General features: G+C 39.4%; 1 protein-coding gene and 1 long non-coding RNA gene across 2 annotated transcripts; one reads left to right on the top strand and one right to left on the bottom strand.

Annotated features, from left to right (window-relative positions):
- The first annotated feature begins 8,106 nt into the window (after positions 1-8,106).
- Positions 8,107-8,290, top strand: LOC122656768. Its single transcript, XR_006332160.1, has 2 exons — positions 8,107-8,171; positions 8,235-8,290. It is a non-coding gene; the product is annotated as an uncharacterized LOC122656768 (long non-coding RNA).
- A 6-nt stretch (positions 8,291-8,296) lies between these two features.
- LOC122656767 (BTB/POZ domain-containing protein At1g67900-like) lies at positions 8,297-11,735 on the bottom strand. The gene is made up of 4 exons (XM_043851411.1): positions 11,350-11,735; positions 11,171-11,240; positions 9,766-11,031; positions 8,297-9,096 (listed from the first exon to the last, which is right to left on the bottom strand). The coding sequence occupies exons 1-4, from the start codon at positions 11,406-11,408 to the stop codon at positions 8,596-8,598; spliced, it is 1,896 nt and encodes a 631-aa protein (XP_043707346.1). The 5' UTR covers positions 11,409-11,735; the 3' UTR covers positions 8,297-8,595.
- Positions 11,736-19,689: the final 7,954 nt, after the last annotated feature.

The raw sequence follows: 19,689 nt of genomic DNA, 5'->3' as shown, positions 1-19,689 counted from the left end.
TCGTTCTGTTTCCTTCTCCAACCTCCATTTAAAAAAAAAAAACAAAAACACAAACCTCTCTGCTAAGTGATAAGATAAGAAATGATAGCCTGCAAAGCCAGATCTACCTCGCTCAGACTCAGAGGCTTGTCAAGAAGACAAATATGTAACTCCAAAAATCTCAAATTCCCCGTAACAGTAACAGTACAACTACTGGCTTTAAGCAACACCACTAATTAACCCTCTTCTCTGTCTTTCTTAAGTCAACTTCCACCTCGATCTCTTTTAATCTTTACTTAATTAGTACCATCAAGCCAGCCCCAGTCTCACCTCACCTCACCTCACCTCACCTCACCTCTCCAGCTTCTGCTCAGTCCATCAGTCCATGTTAAGACCCAAAGAATTTGTTTATGATTTCTAGGTTCTCAGATAATTAAGTTATAAAATTGTAGAACGAAGAGAACGTGAACAGAGAGAATAATAATAATAATATCTTAAAGAGAGCTACAACATTAATTAGTTTGTCGGTTTTAGTACACCTTAGGAGTTGAGTTAATTAGACGAAGTTGCTTTCATTTGGATTCTTGGTTACCACAGGATCTACCCATTAATCATGCGCCACATGCATGCTGCCCGGTGTCACCCACGTGGAACAAACCAGTGCCCGTGCGACCCCTCTGTGTATTTGTATGGGGGTTCCAACCCTAAATGTGACCCTGATTCAGGGTTATCTCTTTAGCTAAAATCCAAGAATAAAACGCCAAAACTATAAATAATAGAGGGAGTAGTAGGGTTTTCTAGGCTTCTAGCTACTGAACACCTAAGTCACTACAGTACCAACTCACCAACAGTAAATAATAATAATTATGTATTAGTTTGATACTTAGCCTTGAGATCTTGGAAGAACAATGGACCATGGGAGGCTGGTGAAATGGCCTTAAAAAGCCCAATTCACTGTGGATCCAAGCTGGGCTCGCGCTTTTGGCTGTTAAATGGGCCTGGGCCTTGCCTGATGTCTCAGCACTGTATAAATTTTGGGGTTTAGCTCTGTAAGATAGATAGCCTTATAAGTTATAATACACATTCAAAAAAATTAAGAAATCGATACCATGTTCAAGACTTGTATGATCAAGTTATAGTTCTTAAAATGATTCCATGACTCTGCATTTTTTTCTTTTGAATTTTGACACAAATGTGACAGTTATGAAGAAAATTAAATTTGAAAAGTAAAATAAATATTACATTTTAAAAATATTAGGCATAAAATTAAAATTAAAATTTCGAAATATAATAAGAGAGTTAGGTTGGCTACACAACCATGAGTCCATGATCCATTACAAAATTTTCCCTTTTCTTTTGGAAACTAATTTCCTTTTTACTTTTATCCAGATGGAGCCTAATTATCTCTTTCCTAATATAAACTCAGGCCCAGCCCATTAAAAACATAGACCCATTTACTCCAACACACCCCCCCCCCTCCTCTTAAAAAAAGCGTAGGTAAGGCCCATACATCAAGCTTGCAAAATCCAACTCAGAAGCTTAAGCTATTAGATGAAGATGCCCACGGCCAACTAGTATATGAAATTATTCAAGAATTTAGAGTTAGTTGATGTGGGGTTATTCCCAATACACTTCTTGCATTCACTGAAACTTGATCTATGAGTAAGGGTTCATGTATCCCCATAATTTCAATTTCAGCACCATCCAACTTGCCATATGACAGATATCGTGTGTTGACGGCTAACCAGGAAAACCCAAATTCCATTAAGTTAATGACAGAAGGCAGATATAAATAAGGTATGCAAACAATCACTAGCTCGGTTGGATGGATGCCTTCCGTTGAAGCACATGCTCCGCAGGACGTCAAGGGATTGACTCTCCTGGTTGCATATTGGGAAAGAAAAAGGCAACCCCTCTCCCCCTTTCCCTTCCCAGGCCTGCAATTCTGGAACCAGAGCCGTATTTCCTTGGCTTTAAAACATGCTTCTCTTAAACTGAGTTTGGCTACCCCAATAATTTTCATATGATACTTTGGTATTTTTTTTTTTTGGGTTTGATTTCAGATCATAAGTTTTTTTATTAAGCTAACAATAGGGCATTACTTTAATTTTGAGATTTGTTTAAAGAATTAATAAAAAAATAAAAAAATTTGAGATTAGTATTACAGCCTAAAAAAAGTAAAAATAGACTAAATAGTATCCCAACACAAGTGGGATATCAAAAGAAAGAAAATAATAATACTCCAACACATGCGAAAGTGATTTTAGGAGAATTTATTTAGAACTAGATATGGGAGGAAATCCAGGCACTACACTTTCTAAGTGCTGCTGCCATCTCACCATGAGAGCCCATGGAGATATAATTTCACAAAGGAGGAGCTGTGAGGGGTGATGAACAATGAACTCATGATGGATCTCTGTAAACTGTTCCTACCATTCTACCAAGTGCCACCTAATGCAGAATTTTTTTAAAAAATTAAATGGGCAAATTTCACGGACACCCCTGTAAGTATGTAATATGTCACGGACATCCCATACTTGGTCAAAATGCCACAGACATCTCCCACTTTATGACTTTATGTCAACTTAGTCCACTCTGTTAGGTCTCTGCAGTTAAGTGGTTATTAATTCTTTTTAAATGACGAAATTACCCTTACCACAATGTGAACTATCCATAATACCCTGAAGGGTAAAAACCCAAAAACAAAACCATTCTATCTTTCATTGTCTTCGTTGGGCGAAAGGCAGAAGAAGCAAGAACAGGAAGGGGACTTCTGCAATCGACGTCATTTTTTGACCCATTTACATCCTCTGAAGGCGGAAGGAGGAAGAACACCAACACCGGTGATGGTGTTCTCGGTTGGGTGAAAAATGAATAGTGAAAAGAAATGGGTTTAGGTTTCGGTGGAGGTTGATGGGTTGAGATAAATATAAAGTTAGGATTTGGGATTAGGAGATGGGAAAGAGAAAGAAATAGGGAAGAAGACGGTTGTGGTTGGAGTTTTAAGAAAGTAAAAAAAAAAAAAAAGGGAAAATAAAGAGAGGAAATCCAATTTTTAATGAATAGCAGATAAATCCAGATGTTACCATTACCCTAATAAAATGCAAAATGCATTCCATTTTCTTGATCAATATAATAGAGAATAAAACTCCAAACCCAGTAAACAATCACTCCGCTCGCCACTCAAATCCAAAGAATCTATCCAAAAAGACAAATCAAATATTTGAAAATTGGTACCCAGCATACATGCACTTTTGATTGCAGGCATCCATAATGAAACCTGCAAAACTTGGAATCTCAAGATCTGGGTCAAAAGGATGTTGGGAAAGATCTTTGAAATATCAGCAAAGGCATAAAAAACTATTAAGAGCAGTAGCTCAATTGAACCAATAAATTCAAATCGGAGAAGAAAGGGGATGGTGGTCATGGTTAGGATGTTGGGAAAGAAAGTGAAATGAAGAAGATACCTATCCAAAAAAAAAAAGTGAAATGAAGATGGGTTTCGTTTTGTGGTTTCAGAAAATGAAAGAGAAAGTGATATAGTGTCGAATGGGGTAGATGGAAGAGAAAATGGGAAAATGGTGGTATCGATTCTAGGTTAGAGCTTAGAAATCAGATGGGAAAAATGGGTTAGAAGAAGAAGAAGATGAAGATGAAGATGAAGATGAAGAAGCAGCATACGATGAGTTTTTCTTTTTAGAAAATAAAAGAAGAAATGAAGGAGAATAGGTTAGAAGAAGCATACGGTGATTAAGAAGACTCACAGCTATCCTGGTCGTCCTGCCGGGTGCTGCAATTCCGGTGGATTTTTCTGATGAGGCCGCATCAGTGCCGGTAGCGCCATTGCCCTGAGGGAGGAGGTTGTGGTGGTTGTTGACCTCCGAGTTGGAAGGAGGTTAAAATTGACATTTCAATTTTGGGTGCTAACCCTGATTAACATCAGGGGGTAGGTTAACATTTTGATCAAGTATGGAATGTCCGTGACATATTACATACTTACAGGGGCTGTCCGTGAAATTTTCCCAAATTAAATTGATAATGTTATTACACTTGGATTGATGGAAACCTGCGTGGCCCCAAAACCATTTTTAGAGATTGATTGGAGGAAGGCAATAGGGTAAGCAATAATATGGTTCAAGCAACCGGAATCGGCAATGGAACCGACCAGTTTTTGCCGATTTCAGTTGAAAATGGTCGGAATAGGCTGAAATCGTTCAGAATTAGTCAAAATCGACAAAAACCTTAGAAATCATGTACGACTCAATCGAATAGAATCATTTGGAACCAGTGAACAAGGTGAACAAAAATGAAATCAGGATCCGGATCAGAATGATCAGTCCTGGTTGATTCCAATCCGGATCAGATTGGAATCGGGATTCGGATTTGTCCTGACTGATTCCAATTTGGATCGAATCGAAAATCAACTTGAATTGGCTCGTCCGATCTCGATTCTTGAAACCCTGATTGTCACCAAATTCCTTCAATTAGTATGCAGTCATCTCAATCAATTTAGGGCAAAATGAAATGAGAATGTCACATTCCAATCCGTATCACACTCCATTTGGATGGTTAGCACTTGGGTGATTGCTTGTCAATTAGGTGCAAATTCAGGGTTCCACTTCCACCACCACCTTCAAAGGAACACCCATACATGGATGTGCAACCCATGAAAGCTTCAATTTGGTATCCTACTTTATATCCAATTCCAAGTTTCCAACCCAAAAAACAGGAAACAAAAAAAAAAAACAAAAGGATTTCTGGGAGACCAATACCAATAGAAGTGATGAGTGTACCACGTCTAAAGTAAGGGAGGGGTCATGAGCATCATATGTTTTAACACTTCTAATGTAAACTCTAATGGCACCCATTTGGTTAACATCGTCTCTGCTGTGCTTCCATCATCAATCATCATTCATCATGCATCATTCATCATTCATCATTCATCATTCATGGCAGCACTTCATGAAGTGGGGAAGGCAGTGATTGCAAATTTGACCCCTCCAAGTGAGAATATTTAAAACATTTAGCTTTACTTCTAACATGACAAACAAGATAGAGAGGATAAGTGATAGAATATGATAGACAATCCAGACCCACAAAACCACCAGAAAGTTTTAGCCAGCTCTGATACATGAACTCTTGACAGAGAAGGACAAACGGTCCCTTCCCTTCCCTAGCCCACAACCCCTTCTCATGAGATCAAAAGCCAACCCATCTTTTTTTTGTCTCTCTCTCTCTCTCTCTTGATCCAAAAGCTAAAGTGGATAAAAAAAGGCAAATGCCTTTGAGTTATAGTGGTGGTTGGAGCATTAGCAAAAGCTATGGATCTAGATGGGATGTTAATGGCCTTGATTACCCCACTTGTGACTCATGACATAGTGTGAGAGAAAGACAATGTAAAAGTTTAAAACTTTAAATCAAAGATGATCCAACCAAAGCCAGAGAGTTGAGAGTTTTAAAAACCACTTCTTCAACTTTCAGTTTGAGGCGTACTGCAATAGGAAACAACTCTACTTTCAGTCTCTGCTTTCAAGTCTTCAAGTGACTTTCCCGAGGTATGGAGATTGAATTCACATGACCACCCCAGTGTTCATCTGATAATGGTTTTTTATTACTACCAACTGTTTCTTTTCCCCACATGCCGTTCAGTAAAGAGTTCACTTAATTGGATAGCCTTGTTTAATCTCAATCCCAGAGTCCCTACTATAGTCTGCTGCTATCTATCCAAAACTGGCAAATTTTAAGTAGGTAGCCATGTTTCACCAGAAGGGCCCCTCACATATGATAGACCACTTCACTTCTTGCTGACTTCTTACATTTATCCTTTATTACTGAATCTAGATGTCTCTGCAACCAAGAACTTGAACATCTGAGGAGAAGTCATTCTCCAATTTTTGAATTTTTACTATCAGGTCTCTCAAAGATTATGCTTGGACTGTGCAGGAAGAGACTGCAATGGAGGAGGTGAAGGAGGAGATGGTGGCAAGAGTACCTAATCCAGTGCTCATGAGACAGACAAGTGCAAAGACCAACTGCCTCTGCTCTCCAACAACACATGCTGGTTCATTTCGGTGCAGGCTTCACCGAGGACCTCGTCTCCAACGCTCCAAAAGCATCAACACTGACACTCTTAGTGAGTCTCCTGCAAAGGCAAACAATGGAAGCACAGTACAGGCCCAGTAATTAACTCATGTTATTCCTGTAACCTCTATTTCTGTTATGAGACTTTTATCTTAATTTGATTTGGGAAACTTTGACTTCTAAAATGTAGTCTAAGCTGTGGTAACCAGTATTGTCATCAAGAAATCAAAAGATTACAGAGTTAAAAATGCATAGGCCCGGTCCAGAACTCCAAACTTTATTGGATTCATTCTGAACAATAGACATTTTGACTGCACCAGATGATTATAACGGAATTCGAGAGGGAAGATACTCTCCACTAAGCTTAATTTAGTCAAATTAGATGGTGTGAACCATATAGGAAATACCAGACAACAGAACACTTATTGGATTGTTAATGATCATTTAATCGAAATAATTTCTGGGATATTCTTGTCTATACGTTTCCCGCATAGGTACTACAGAAGTTGTAGGTGACTGAAAACATGGATTTTCATACTGAAGCAACCAAAGGTTAAATTGAAAAGTGGAACTGGAATTGCAACTATTGAATGAGGATGGTTACCTACAGGGTCAGAAAGTGATGGGTTGGTTCATGGATTAATGGTCTCCTAATGAACTGGTAACTGAGGCTCATTAACTAATTTAACTATAATCTGTATTAAATGTAAGAGGAGTGAGCCTTCTGTGTTACAATTCAACAATGCTGGTTTTACCAGAAACCATCTAAGTGAGAGATTTGGATTTCAGACGGATGGGCACATCAGCCATCCAAAAAGAACATAAGAAGACTCACAGTCAGTTCTTCCCTTTTGAAGAAATTTGGATGGTGAATCAAACTCAATTGAGGTGGATTTCAAAGTAAATTTAAAGAAGATTAAATCAAATTAAATACAGAAACATGAAACAGGGTTTTAATTTTGCATATACTTAGGTGACATGAAGACAGCATGGAAATGGAAACAACCTATCTAAATCTCAGTGAACCAACTTCCTCGTTGAGAAGATACATTGTCCTGGGGATTCCAAGACAAAACATCTACCTTAAGGCATTGATAGAATGGTAGAAGATAACATATTAATAACACAATGTCATCAACACCATGGGTCCTCTAATATCTTTTCATAATCAGCATCTCTGTTCTATCTCCTACTGTCACTCAAAGTATAAGGTGCCCCTATATCAAGCTCATAGTTTTCTGTGGTAAACAGAGACGCATCAATGGCGACTCAATTTGGTTCACTTGAGGTTTATCTTGTCTCATTTGACTTTCTTACTTGGTTGTGTGAAGTAGTCTCCAAGTCTTTAATTTGATCAAAACCCCTGTCCTATAAAAGTATCTTACGACCCATGGAAAGCTAACCCTCCCCTACAAACCACTTGACTGATCAATACAACATACTCTATAACTATCTCTTCCTAAGGATTATAATCAAGTTCACGTCTTAGAAGCATTTTATTCCCAATGCCCAACTGAAGTAGAAATCTGATTGGAAGTTTCCCCCCTCATCCATAACTAAGAGAACCCACTTAACATGACTTAGCAAGAGAGAGAAAAAGGCTTGAGGATGGAAGGAGAGCGTAAAGAATACACAGCAAATAAGTGAAGTTAATCGTCCAAAGCCTGTTTACAAATAGTATCATCAGTACAACAGGCATAAATTATCCATGTAATGCTATCATCCTCAAATGAGCTATTGAATAAGTTTATCACATTAATGTTGGAAGAAAAAGTTTCAACATTCAAGGTTATAGAAATGAAACTTTTAATGTATATTTGAGTTTCTATTTTTTTTTTTTCTGAACAAAACTTTTATTCATGAAAGGGAAGGGACCAAGACATCCCCAAAGGGCACAGAATGCAAAACTACAAGAGGGAACAAAAAGAGTACAGACAGCCCTTTAACAACAAGAAAGCTCCAACCCTGTCTTCATATAACAGAAATAAACTGGAGAAAAGGAAGGAAATTAACATTAATTTGATGTTGTTTTATTCAAAAAGAAATCAAGGCCTACATTCTGATCTCAACGTAATAAATAATTCCTATGATAAAAATAAAGAGAGAAGCCAGTATTGAATTTCACAAACATACAGGCCTCCCTAAGCAGAATCCTATGATAAAAATAAAGAGAGAAGCCAGTATTGAATTTCACAAACATACAGGCCTCCCTAAGCAGAATCGATAAGTTTAAGCAGAAAAGAGAATGGGAACAATTGTTTATAAACAATACAAGTTTTAAATACAAAATAACAATTGAAGTCCACTTTGGTCATTTACAAATCTGGGTTCCCGGCATTTCGCACAACTGGAAACCCGCAGGAGGTTTTCCTCCTGTTTCCTGAAGATTTAGTTGTTTATTACGATAAAGTACACCAGCAATGCAAAATGGGATTTGATTTCCTAAAGTTTACAAAGGATGTTGAAAGAAACAAAGAGATTATGGATTGACCTACCCAATACCATTTCGTTGCCTAAAGGTACATGCATAGTAAATCAATGCCTTTCATTCATACTTCTGTTGATAGACCACAATTTACTGAACATTCTCTTGGGTCTAGTACGAAGAGAACAGAAGGCCTTAAGTTTAGAAGCCTTCCCATTTCCATCTTGCTGCACATCATTCTCACCCATTTCGTTATCATCTTCGGCAAGCTTCATCCGTAGAGTTGACAGATTTGACTTAGGGGATTTAAGGCCAGATACACTCCACTCATCATCTACCAGACCAGTTGTATTCGAGTCTAGGGGTGGTGGATGCCTTGCTGGGTCATGTTCTTGTGTGGCTAGAAGTGCCTTGATGTTGTTAGGCAGGTCAGCTACTTGGCCACCCGCCATGGCAGCACGTGCTTGCTCAAAGAAAAGCACTTGTACCACGACCCTCAGTGGGAGTAACTCATTCTGTGCTGCATGCATGCATGCTTCCATTGAAAGCTTCTTGCAGTCTAGGATGCGGCACAGCCGTTTACGTTCACTCTTGTTGAGGTTTGGGTGTGCCTGAATGATCAGAGACAGAAAGAGAGAAAGTTATATGCATTAGATGTGGCTTTTGTCTTTCTAATAAATGGGTATCCATACTTCAAGCATGATTAGACATCCAGGACAATCCAGGACACAGAAAACACAGGTTGGGGGCCTAATACTTTTAGCAAATGGGAGATATCATCACTAAAACTAAAATTTATGTTGATTGTATGATAACAGAAGTGAGCTCCCTCTTCAGACCCCCTCCTTTTCATCCAATGTTGACCAAAGGAGGAGATTCAGGAGAACTTCATTCATGTTTTGATTTGACCTATTTGATCTCCTAAGTGGAACTGGTTACCTAGGATTCCTTTACCTAAAAAATCACCATAAGTGATTAGTGAGTGATGCCCAGATTGGTTATAGAGTAAGCTACATGAGCATGTAGCATATGATAGTCAAGTTGAGAATGTGACCACCCTAGCATATGATAATCTAATGAAGAGTTACTGTCCAATGCTAATTTGTGAATCAAGAAAAAAGGAAATGGAAAGAAGATTCAAGATCAAAAATTGGTTTTCTATTATGCATATTCTACGTTACACATAGAGAACTTAAGAGAGATTGGAGGAAATTAATTCAAGCCATAGAAGAGGACTAATAAGATAAAATTGTACATATCATATTTGCACTGCAATTTACCTTGAGGTAAATGTCAATGGCTCCATAGAGATCATCGTGATCAGGCCTGGTGAAGTTTGGAATGGCCTCCGCAAGTGCAATCATCTTTGACAGGGGCAAATTCACATCTCGAGCAACCTCTTGAAGATACCCATCCACGAGTTTTGCAACCTTCAATTTTGAGCTATGTGATGCTGAAGAAGATCTCCTACTCTCCTGGAACTCAAAATCAACATTCTCTGCGGATCGAGATCTCCTCCTTTCAAACACAAGCTTGGCTCGTGGAGGGCTAGTAGGGGGACTCTGACCCTGCAACCTGAATTGCTCCAATATGGTCATGACTATATCAACATCATACAGAGTCTCGTTGGTGTACGAGAGTGATGGTATCAAAAGATCGTTGACTGTAGCTTCCTCCAACTGAATTCCCACTCTTCTGGCCAGTTCCATCTTAGAAGAAGAAGAAGCACCAAGTATGTTTGCAGCCTTTAAGAGTTTAAGCAAGAATCTGCAAGAAACAGAACCTTTCTCCATTGGAAGTAAGCTCACTATAGATTCCAGGAGCAACCGATGCTTTGAGGTTATCTCTCCCATAGAATCTGAACAATTGTCTAGTGTTGCTTGTTTGCTGCTGGCAATCCCATCTTTAGACATGGTGGGTAGCCATCGAAATGCATAAATCTGCAATGCCTCGCCGAAGAGAATAGAGGGTACCCTTCCACCGGATTTAATAGCCACCATGGTTCTCCAATAGAGGTCTATACCTAATTCTGCTATATCTTCGGCCCACCATCCCTTTGGTGCAAGTCTGTGTCTCTGGCTCTCTGCTCCATTGCAGGAACTATCATCTCTGCCCCCTCTGGAATAACTTCGTGACAAACACACCTTAGAGGGATGGGCAAGGACTTTTGAAGCGATGGCATCAATACATCTGCCTGTGACGCCAAGATCTTCTGACCACAGAGGGAAAGATTTGGTACTCTGTAATGTTACAATGGAGTCCTTCCATCCTCGGAAGATGCATGAAGTGCAGAAAACCTCAAGCTTATATATGAGATTTCCCTTCTCTGCATCCTCAGTCATCTGGAGATACTCTGCAGCACATCGTACTGAAACAATGTTGAAGGCACTGAGGGTGATGGTAATGCCATAGCAGAACTTGGCGCAGGTCTCAAAGGCCTCAACTCCGCCAGGGAAGTCCGGAAGTTGGAGCGTTTGGGGTTGAGAGGAATCCGGTGATTCAGAGCATAGCCGCTGTAAGCGTAAGCATTTGGAAAGCAGAGGAAACTGTGTAACAACAATAATCCACGGTGAATCAAACTAGTAGTATAAGCGGAAAACCAGTAACTGATTGGAATTATCAGATATGGTAAACAATAGCCCAAAACAGGAAATTTAGATGGGTGGTTTGTTGAATTATATTTACCTTGTGAAGCAGATACCTGAAACCCTTGACTTGAATTATGAGATCACTAGAAACTTCTGAGGAAACAGACCTGCATTTAGAGAAGAAACGAGACGCCTCAGCAGCTTATCTACGCACAACAAAGAACAAACAGCTTCCAGACGAAGAAGAGAGAATAAATAATTCTTGTTTCCTCGTACCTTACGGCCTCAGTTGTGAAGAAAGTGTCGGGACGAGAACCAAGTTTCATATACTTCATTCTTGTGACCTCCTAACTTTTTCCAGTCAGGAGTTCCTCAACAAAAATGAAGAAGCAGGAACTCCCAACTCCATGACAGATGAAAGCTTTTTCTTCTCAACACTCCCAAGTCCAAAGTTCCGAGTCCCAAGTCCCAAGTCAGTACTCCACAGAAAAAGTAAACGTTTTTGTACAGAAACGGACACAATTAACAGAACCCATTTCCTGCAACCACTGCTTTGCCACTTATTTAGTTAACCAAATTGCAAACAATCCAACGAAACCTCAACCCCAAGCACATAAGATTTTTCAGAAAGTTGGGAAAAAAAAATTTCCTGGAAGGGGTAAAGAAATGAAGGGCAAGTAAAACCATCGGCAGCGAGATCATGGTTCAAGGAGTAGATATAAAAAACAGAAACAGTCAAAAAAGAAGGAAAACGAGAATTGATGTCATCTCAATCAAATCCCAAAAAATCCCAATTTTTTTGACTTGGAAAACAGAGAAACAGAACTCTCCAATGTTTTTTTCCCAAGAATTAAAGAATACAAAATTGGCCACCATTTCACGCCTGTTTGCACAAAGATAAATGCTGCTGGTTTTTTTTGGGTTTTGGGTAAGAAATGGTGATATGATTAGAAATTTTTATCCCCTACTGTTACAGTTCGGTGCTGTAATACATCGTGCGACGGTTGCAGAGGTCATGTGCATCACGTGGGACTCGTTATGTCACATGGCCTCTGCATCGCCGCACGATACAGTACAGCATCATACTGTCACAAGAGCGGATAACGATTCATGTGATTAAGAAAGATATAGCTTCGGATTAGTTACGTATCAAATTTAATAGAGAAAATGATTCCCTGAACCTTTTCAAGTGTATTACAATTGAAAGAAATGATAGAAAGTTCCGTTGATATTCTTGCATCCGTTCTCATTGGCCCGTGTTGATGCATAGCTCTAGCACCCAAACACAGGATCATGCAAAAGTATTACTTTACTGCTTATGGAATAAAAAATCACATCTATATTGATGCCCATGTGTACGCTTTCATTGATCCTACACTGGAGCAGATGTTATTCAACCAAACAACAATCTTTTGCCCTATAGTACTATACTATAATATGTTAATATCCTAATTCAATTTGGTTTTGGTTCGAATCGACGATTCCTGTGTTGGAATTGGAACCAAACTAACCCAAATTCAGTCCCTACATTCCAGAACTGTATTAGAAATCGAATTTATTTGATTTGGTTGGACTTATTCGGTTTGATTATGATTTTGGTTTTCGATTTCAATTCCAATTACTGTACAGCAGAAGGTATTTAGGATAATTCTTAGGGGGCAAGCTACAATGTTTGCATTGTCTCTCCTCCTAACATATGAGCTTCTAATGTAAAAAAACATGCGGTGGCTCTCTCTGCTCCCATTAACTTGGTAAAGAAAATTCCATTCCACTCCACACTAGCATCCATCTCCTTTGCCCATTTTTTAAAGTTGATCCCTCTCGTTATCCTCTCCTGTTACTGCATGGTGCAGTGCTGCATCGTGCGGCGCTACAGAGGGCATGTGGCATAGTGGGCCTCACATGGTGCACATGGCCTCTGCAACCACCGCACGATGCAGCACTGCACCGTGTAGTAACAGGATAGGATAAAAATTCTCCCTCCCTTTCCTTTCTCTTGCAACAAGAGAGGTTTTTGGGTGGAGTCTGAATCCTCTCCAACCGTCGGATGCCCGTTGTATTCACTGACGCGTGGAAGAGGATTTTTTTGCCTTTTGCGTCTCATGTTTGGGGATCTGGCTCCTGTCCTGCAGTGGCGGGAGCTGGAGCGTCCAGCCCATGGAAACCACCCAAAAATAGGGGATGGGGTGGTCATTTCACATGTGGGGCTCAGATGGGATCCACTTGTGAAATGACCACCCAACCCCTGTTTTTACTGTCGTTTAGCTGAGCTGGACGCTCCAGCTCCTGCCACTGCAGAACATAGCCAAATCGCATGTCTGGGATTTGGGGAATGAAAGTTAGAATTCTACACGAGCGAGACCTGCAAATAGTTTAGAATTTGGCCTTTCAAAAGGAGGGGGGGGGGCATGCACACGTGCTTAACGTGCAGCCCCACTTGTGGCCTTCACTCATCATTAATCCACAACTTCCACCATGATCCAATCCTCTCGTTGTTTAATCGATTTTTTTTTTTGTCAAATACTAATTTAATACGCAACAATCGTACGGCTGTCAGAGTGTGCGTGTGCCTCAAATCATCAACTATCAAAAATATTTTTATCAAGCAAAAAAGCCCAATATAAAAGAGTGGGTGGTAGCGGTAAGGGTAAATCTGAGTCGTTTATTTTTTTAATTTTTAATCATAGTCGTTGAATAAAAAAAAGCCCTCAACCTGCTCATCGTGACAGTAGGTTTCTTCTTTCTCCTCTCTACAACATGTCTCGCCGCCGTGGTCGTCTTTGGAAAGAGGGAGAGGGAGAGGGAGATGGAGAGCAGGGCTTCCATCTTCTACCTCCAATCCAATCGTTGGTTTTATCAGTGGGTTGTACGTGTCGGCAAATGCATCTCTTCAGCCTCAAGAAACAGCTTTTAAACGAGACCTCCTCCAAATCAAATTTCATCATCAGGATTCAAGAGGAGGAGGAATCAACAAGAAAAAAAAAGAAGCTGCGAGAGAGAAAATTTCTGATCTGATCTGATCTATTCTAGCAATGGAAAGCGGAAGTCAAGAAGAACAAGATGTGCAGATCGACTGAGGATCCTAGATTCTATCAGAGTAGTCCATCTTCCAGATTGGGGTTTTACTGTCTTTTCTGAGTTCTGTCTCTCTTGCTCAATCCAAAGACTCAAAGAGTGAGTGATCGTCGTTCTGTAATTGTACACATAGGAGAGAGAACATAAGCGGAGAGGAGAGTAGCGAAGCTAAAGAGGGAGAATGTCGAAGAAGAAACCTTTTAGCAGGTCCACCACGAAGCTGAAAGACTTTTTTGGCGGTTCCATCCCTTCTGATCTTCCCCTACCTTCTGCTCCTACAGTTTATGTTCTGCAATAGATTTTTTTGGTCATAATCATGTTCCTTCAGTTCCATAATCATGTTTCTCTTTAAACCTCTTTAAAAGAAATGGAATCTCTTCTCTTTAAACCTCTAAAACCTCCATGATCAAAGCAGATTAAAGAAAAAGAAAAAAAAAAAACCAAAAACGAAACAAATAACAAAAGAAAAACTCTCATTTTCTGCTCCATGCTTTGATCAAAGCTTCAAATCTCACTCGGTTGTTGATGCTTGGTGATGCTAAGGCCTATAATCAGTAGAGAATCAAGTCATCACCCTTCGCCTGTAATCTTGAGCTGATTATCGGAGAGATGGAGAGCCATCGGAGAATTGTCGGAGAGATGGTTTGTGGTGTTGTGAGAGAGGAGAGAGAAAGGAACCCTACTTGGTTAGAGAGCCGGTTGCCAGTTATTTAATCGATGGTTGAGATTTAAGTTTATTTATTCAACGGATGAGATTAAAAGTGTTGCGTTTATCGTTGCGTACATCCTTCATATAAAATCCTATATGTTTGTATTCCCTAATAAATAATTCTATAATAATAATATTGTCAAGGAAGAAAGGTCACAACTCACAACAGCAAAAAGAGAGTTCCCACAATACCACATGTTTAGAGAAAAGAAAACACTACTGCAAGATAAAAGGGACTCTCTGTTCTTGTTTATTTGTTGTTGCCTTCTTTTATTACAAGAAACAAAAGAAAAAGAACAATATATATATATATATTGGAACAGAAATTGCTAAAAGCATTTTTTTTTGTTTTATCATACAACATTTATTTGATACATGTTTCTTCTTGTTTTTAGTGATAAAAACATTTTTTTTCTTCCAATTTTACCATACAATAATATTTGTTGATATAAAATTATTCCAAAATCACATACACACAAAAAAATTGTTTCTAACTCAGAAACAGTATTTTAGAACAATAACGTTGTCATGTAAAATCTTTAGTCGATTTTGGATCAATTCCGATATGTCTCCCTGAACTGCCAGGATAGGATACACCAGTATATCTCTCTCTCAACTTGACATTCTTTTTTCCTATGGCCTATTGAAAAGTCGTAATCTGCCTCTTGATTGGTGGATTCTCTACACTACAACAAATCTGGGTTTTTTGCGAGGAAACTCTACATCATAATCTACAAATTTGAAGCTTGAAAAGAGGAGGAAGGAGAGCCGTAAAGATGCATTTAATGGGGGATGAGGTGGAGGGTCCATCTAAGTTGTATTGGTTGTGTCCAGCATTTAGGATCTGTCACCATGGGATCAGATCAGCCCAACCAATTATTAGCATTGAAAATTTGATGGACATGCCAGCATTTCCGAAGATCACTATTCAATTCTAACCCTCCACCACCACCACCACATAATTTTCATGGAATAAAAAAAAAATCTTCCAAAGTGGTTATCTAATGGTTTTCTACGACACATATCATGAACAATCCTTATTATGTTCAACAGAATTTTAGTGGCAACAAATTACAGATGGGGTTCACAAGTCGTGAATGAATAAGACCCAGTTCTGTCTTGCCACCATCACGGGCAATTAGTCTTTCTCAAGATTTTAAGGAATAAGGTGGGAAAAGAAGGCTGCTAGGCTGCATGGAGCTTGTGCCAAGACACATAAATGGTAAAAAGACCACCTCACCTATTGTGAAACGAAAAATCCCACTCTTAGTAGATGGCCCCATATGCGCTATCATTAACCCGTACTGGTGCAAAGGCCTCACAGCCTGGCAATGATCGCTCTCCCAATAAAATAAAATAAGAGAATTCGAAGAAGATGGTTGTCTGCTTGTGTGGCACTTGCATCAACATGAGGGGCAATGAGGAGATACACAGAGACATCGATCAAAATGTATTTTTCATTTTATAGTAGATGGCCGGGGCGGTTATTTTGTACACGCACAACCTACCATATGCTTAGTAATACTCGAGATACACATGAACCCTCTCTCCTATCTTCTTCATCGGTCAGTCATTGGGCTTCTACTACTCCTACGACTTGGAAATCCATTTGGAACTGTAATGCCCCTCCCATCATCCCACAAAAGCTAAGGACAACATCCATCGTCATGAGTCTCAACTACAGCCAGGAATTTAGAAACCACCTCCCAACTAAGGTTTAAAGTTAAACTATGATGCAGTTTGGCATCAACAGAAGAAACTAAGTGGAATAGGCCTGATCATACGAGATTCGAGTTGGTGCCCTGTTTTGGAAATGTCTGAGCCTTTGGTTTTTGGTGATTTTTAACTGGTGAAACCCTGGTACTGCGGCAGGGTCTTCTTGAAGCTATGGCCCATGGCTTTGAGCATCTACTTGTTGAGTCAGACTCAAAGGTGATCATTAATGACTTCCTAAATCAGTTGAAGTTGGCTACCATTGCAACACAGCCCCTTATGGAGGACATTAAGCACTTAACTTCCTCTTTTTTGTTGAGTGTAATTACAGTTATATTCCTAGGGAGGTAAACTTGATTGCTGATTCCTTAGTTTGAAAGACATTTTCAAAAGCGTGTACAACAATTTGACCGAAGTCAACTTTGTAGCTTAGGGAGATCTCTATGTTCCCAACCATGTGTCATACACGTTCATACTAATAAAGCTCTGGTTATCCTCCCAAAACAAAGGGGAAAATTAGGTGTACACCTCCTGTAATTTTCAATTAAAAAAACGAGAATATCTTCACCCACTACTTAGGTTAGTGGGTATCTAAAGGTAAAACAGACATTTCATGTCTACTTTAGTACTCACATCATCATTTAATGTGCTCTGATTAATATGGACTCAGCTCCTATCCAGCACCCTGCTCAGGCTACATGTGTAGCATCGGGCACAGTGAGACGTGGGATGGCCTCACCCCTGCCCGAGCGCCTTGCCCGAGTAAGAGTAAGACGATCTTTTCACGCCTCACCAAGTCCGGTTCTGCACATGCAGCCCCGGCACGGTACTGGACAGAATCTTTTTGAGGTTTATGAGGCGGTTATTTCAGGGGTTGTGTTTGGACGTACGTTTTGAGGCAAATCCTTGTGTGGTCTACTCATCCCTTTGCGAGGGGGAGCAATCTGCACGGTGCCGGGTCACTCTCCGGGCCACCCAACGGGGATGCCAACCGACAACGATCCACTCTCTCTTTTGCCCTTCTTCTACGATATCTTCACTGTATTACACCTCTCTCCCAATCAAATTATAATTAATCAATTTTTTTTCTTTAATTTATTATCAATCTAAAGGCTCTAAGCTAAGCTCAGTGGTGGGACTGGGGCTCTAGAAGAGTATGAAGGGAATATATATATATATATAAATAGGATAGGATTTAGGAGTACGGAAGGGAGTAGTGAGGAACCAACAATGTCTACTTCCCATCTTGATGAAAAGGTCTAAAAGCCAGTGGTGTTGTAAGTGGTGTCACCAGTCTCATAAAAAAATAAATAAAATAAAATAAAATAAATAATGATGTCACCAGCGAATTTCACGACTCTGCCTAAAGTAATCACATTCTTTATTTATTCTTCCTTTTTTGTTTATGGATTAACATTTTAGCCCTCATTTTTATAGTCTATATAATCACAATGTAAGCTCATTAATATTCTAGTTTATGTTGGAATAATCTCAAATCATTTAATTTCGGTATCTAACATAAAAAAGATTGTGTTTCGGGATGGAGAGACTCTTTCTAAGGTCATAAGTTCAGTAATTGCACGTTATATGATTTATTTGGGAATAAACTTCCCTCTCATTTCTAGTTTTGGAATACACTAATTGTATTGATTACCTTAACTTTATAGGGACTTATAGGTTTTTGGGCACTTTCCCTTTGACGACTACCTTTTAAGGATGAGTTCTACACTTCTATCCAAGTCTCCTACAAGTGGTACTCAAGTTATGATTCTCGAGTACAGTGCTAGAGGTAGAACATGAATTGAAGAAACTTGATCATCACACTAAGATGATGAAGATGGTCTCTTCAAACTCGAGGACAAGTGCTTTTAAAACGGGAGGAATGAAATAATCATGATGATGAACATTTAATGCATAGTCATTTTCTCCTTCTCTTCTAATTTCTTTCCGAAGGAATTGTTCTTTTTTCAAATGCACTCTTTCTAAGTACCTTTTTTTTTTTTTCCTGCCTTATATATGTGTATATTTTGACTTGTAGAATAAAGAGTTGATCATCTGTATTTTTTTGAACTAATGAGTATGCCATGGTGAGTTCATTATGAGTTTTAGGTCATCTAATGATGAGTGAGTCCCCAAGAAACCCAGAATTAAATGGTTCTCCTTGACTGTTGATTTAAGTGATCTTTTTCGACTCTTGTTATTATATATTTTATTTAATTTTTAATGTATTTTGAATCCTTTTCTTTTGGGTTGCATCACTCTAAGACATTAGATGACTTCCTCTGCGAGTCAAGCTTCAAAATTTAATAGCATAAGCTTTTGAATTAGACACTCTAGAGTTTATGCACTATTCTACTCTTTTTTCTCCATAATATATTAATGATGCTGATGAGATTGATACATCATCTAACAATTTGGATCCTCTACTGTCGAGCTGCCCGGTAGGACCGTGCTACCTAGATACAGTGGGGCATACAATGAACGCCTTACCCCTGCTCGAGCGCCTTGCCCGAGAGGGGGTAAGGTGGTCATTGTGCACCCCACCATGTCTGGGCAACACGATCCTGTCGGGCAGCTCGACAGTAGAAGATATGGATCACATCATCTAATGGCATAATTATATTAGTATTACTCAGGTAATTAAAAATTAAAAACCATTTTGCTTTCGTAATATCATTGATTTCCAAAATTATAATTGGATTGTTAATGATGTGAGTGTATTTTGATCTTTCATTACTCTCTACTCTAATAGTTAAATGGAGAAAAGTTCCCTGTATGGGATAAAGGGGCCATGCTTAGACACATTGAGGGGGAGGGGGGCAGAAATGACCATCCCACCCCCATGAATGGTGGAATTTCTGTTCCCAATGTGCCAACGTGTGCGATCTCATTGGCTACCGTGTGAGTGTGGGCCCTGCGCTATTATGCAGCCCCTAGTAATATATATGATGATCTGCTCTGGTCTACATGAATAGTGGAAAATGGATGTTGTGGATGCGACTTCTTTATGGGTGATGAAAACCGTGCGTCACCATTGGGAGTTAGATAGGCCATTTGTAATGTTTGACCCCACATCCCTTGATCCACTCATCCACTCATCCCTAGGGATGCCCTTGCTT

Source organism: Telopea speciosissima, chromosome 3 (assembly GCF_018873765.1).
Source record: "Telopea speciosissima isolate NSW1024214 ecotype Mountain lineage chromosome 3, Tspe_v1, whole genome shotgun sequence".
Taxonomy (NCBI): Eukaryota; Viridiplantae; Streptophyta; class Magnoliopsida; order Proteales; family Proteaceae; genus Telopea; species Telopea speciosissima.
The sequence above is the reverse complement of the archived record's forward strand: the minus strand, read 5'-3'. Positions and strand labels throughout refer to the sequence as shown.

Excerpts from the sequence above, each read along its gene's own strand:
- LOC122656767 (XM_043851411.1), bottom strand. The coding sequence starts at position 11,408 with ATGAAGTATATGAAACTTGGTTCTCGTCCCGACACTTTCTTCACAACT. Across the intron at positions 11,032-11,170 it reads TCAGGTATCTGCTTCACAAG|TTTCCTCTGCTTTCCAAATG; the intron begins GTAAATATAATT and ends GTTGTTACACAG. Across the intron at positions 9,097-9,765 it reads CCATTGACATTTACCTCAAG|GCACACCCAAACCTCAACAA; the intron begins GTAAATTGCAGT and ends CTGATCATTCAG.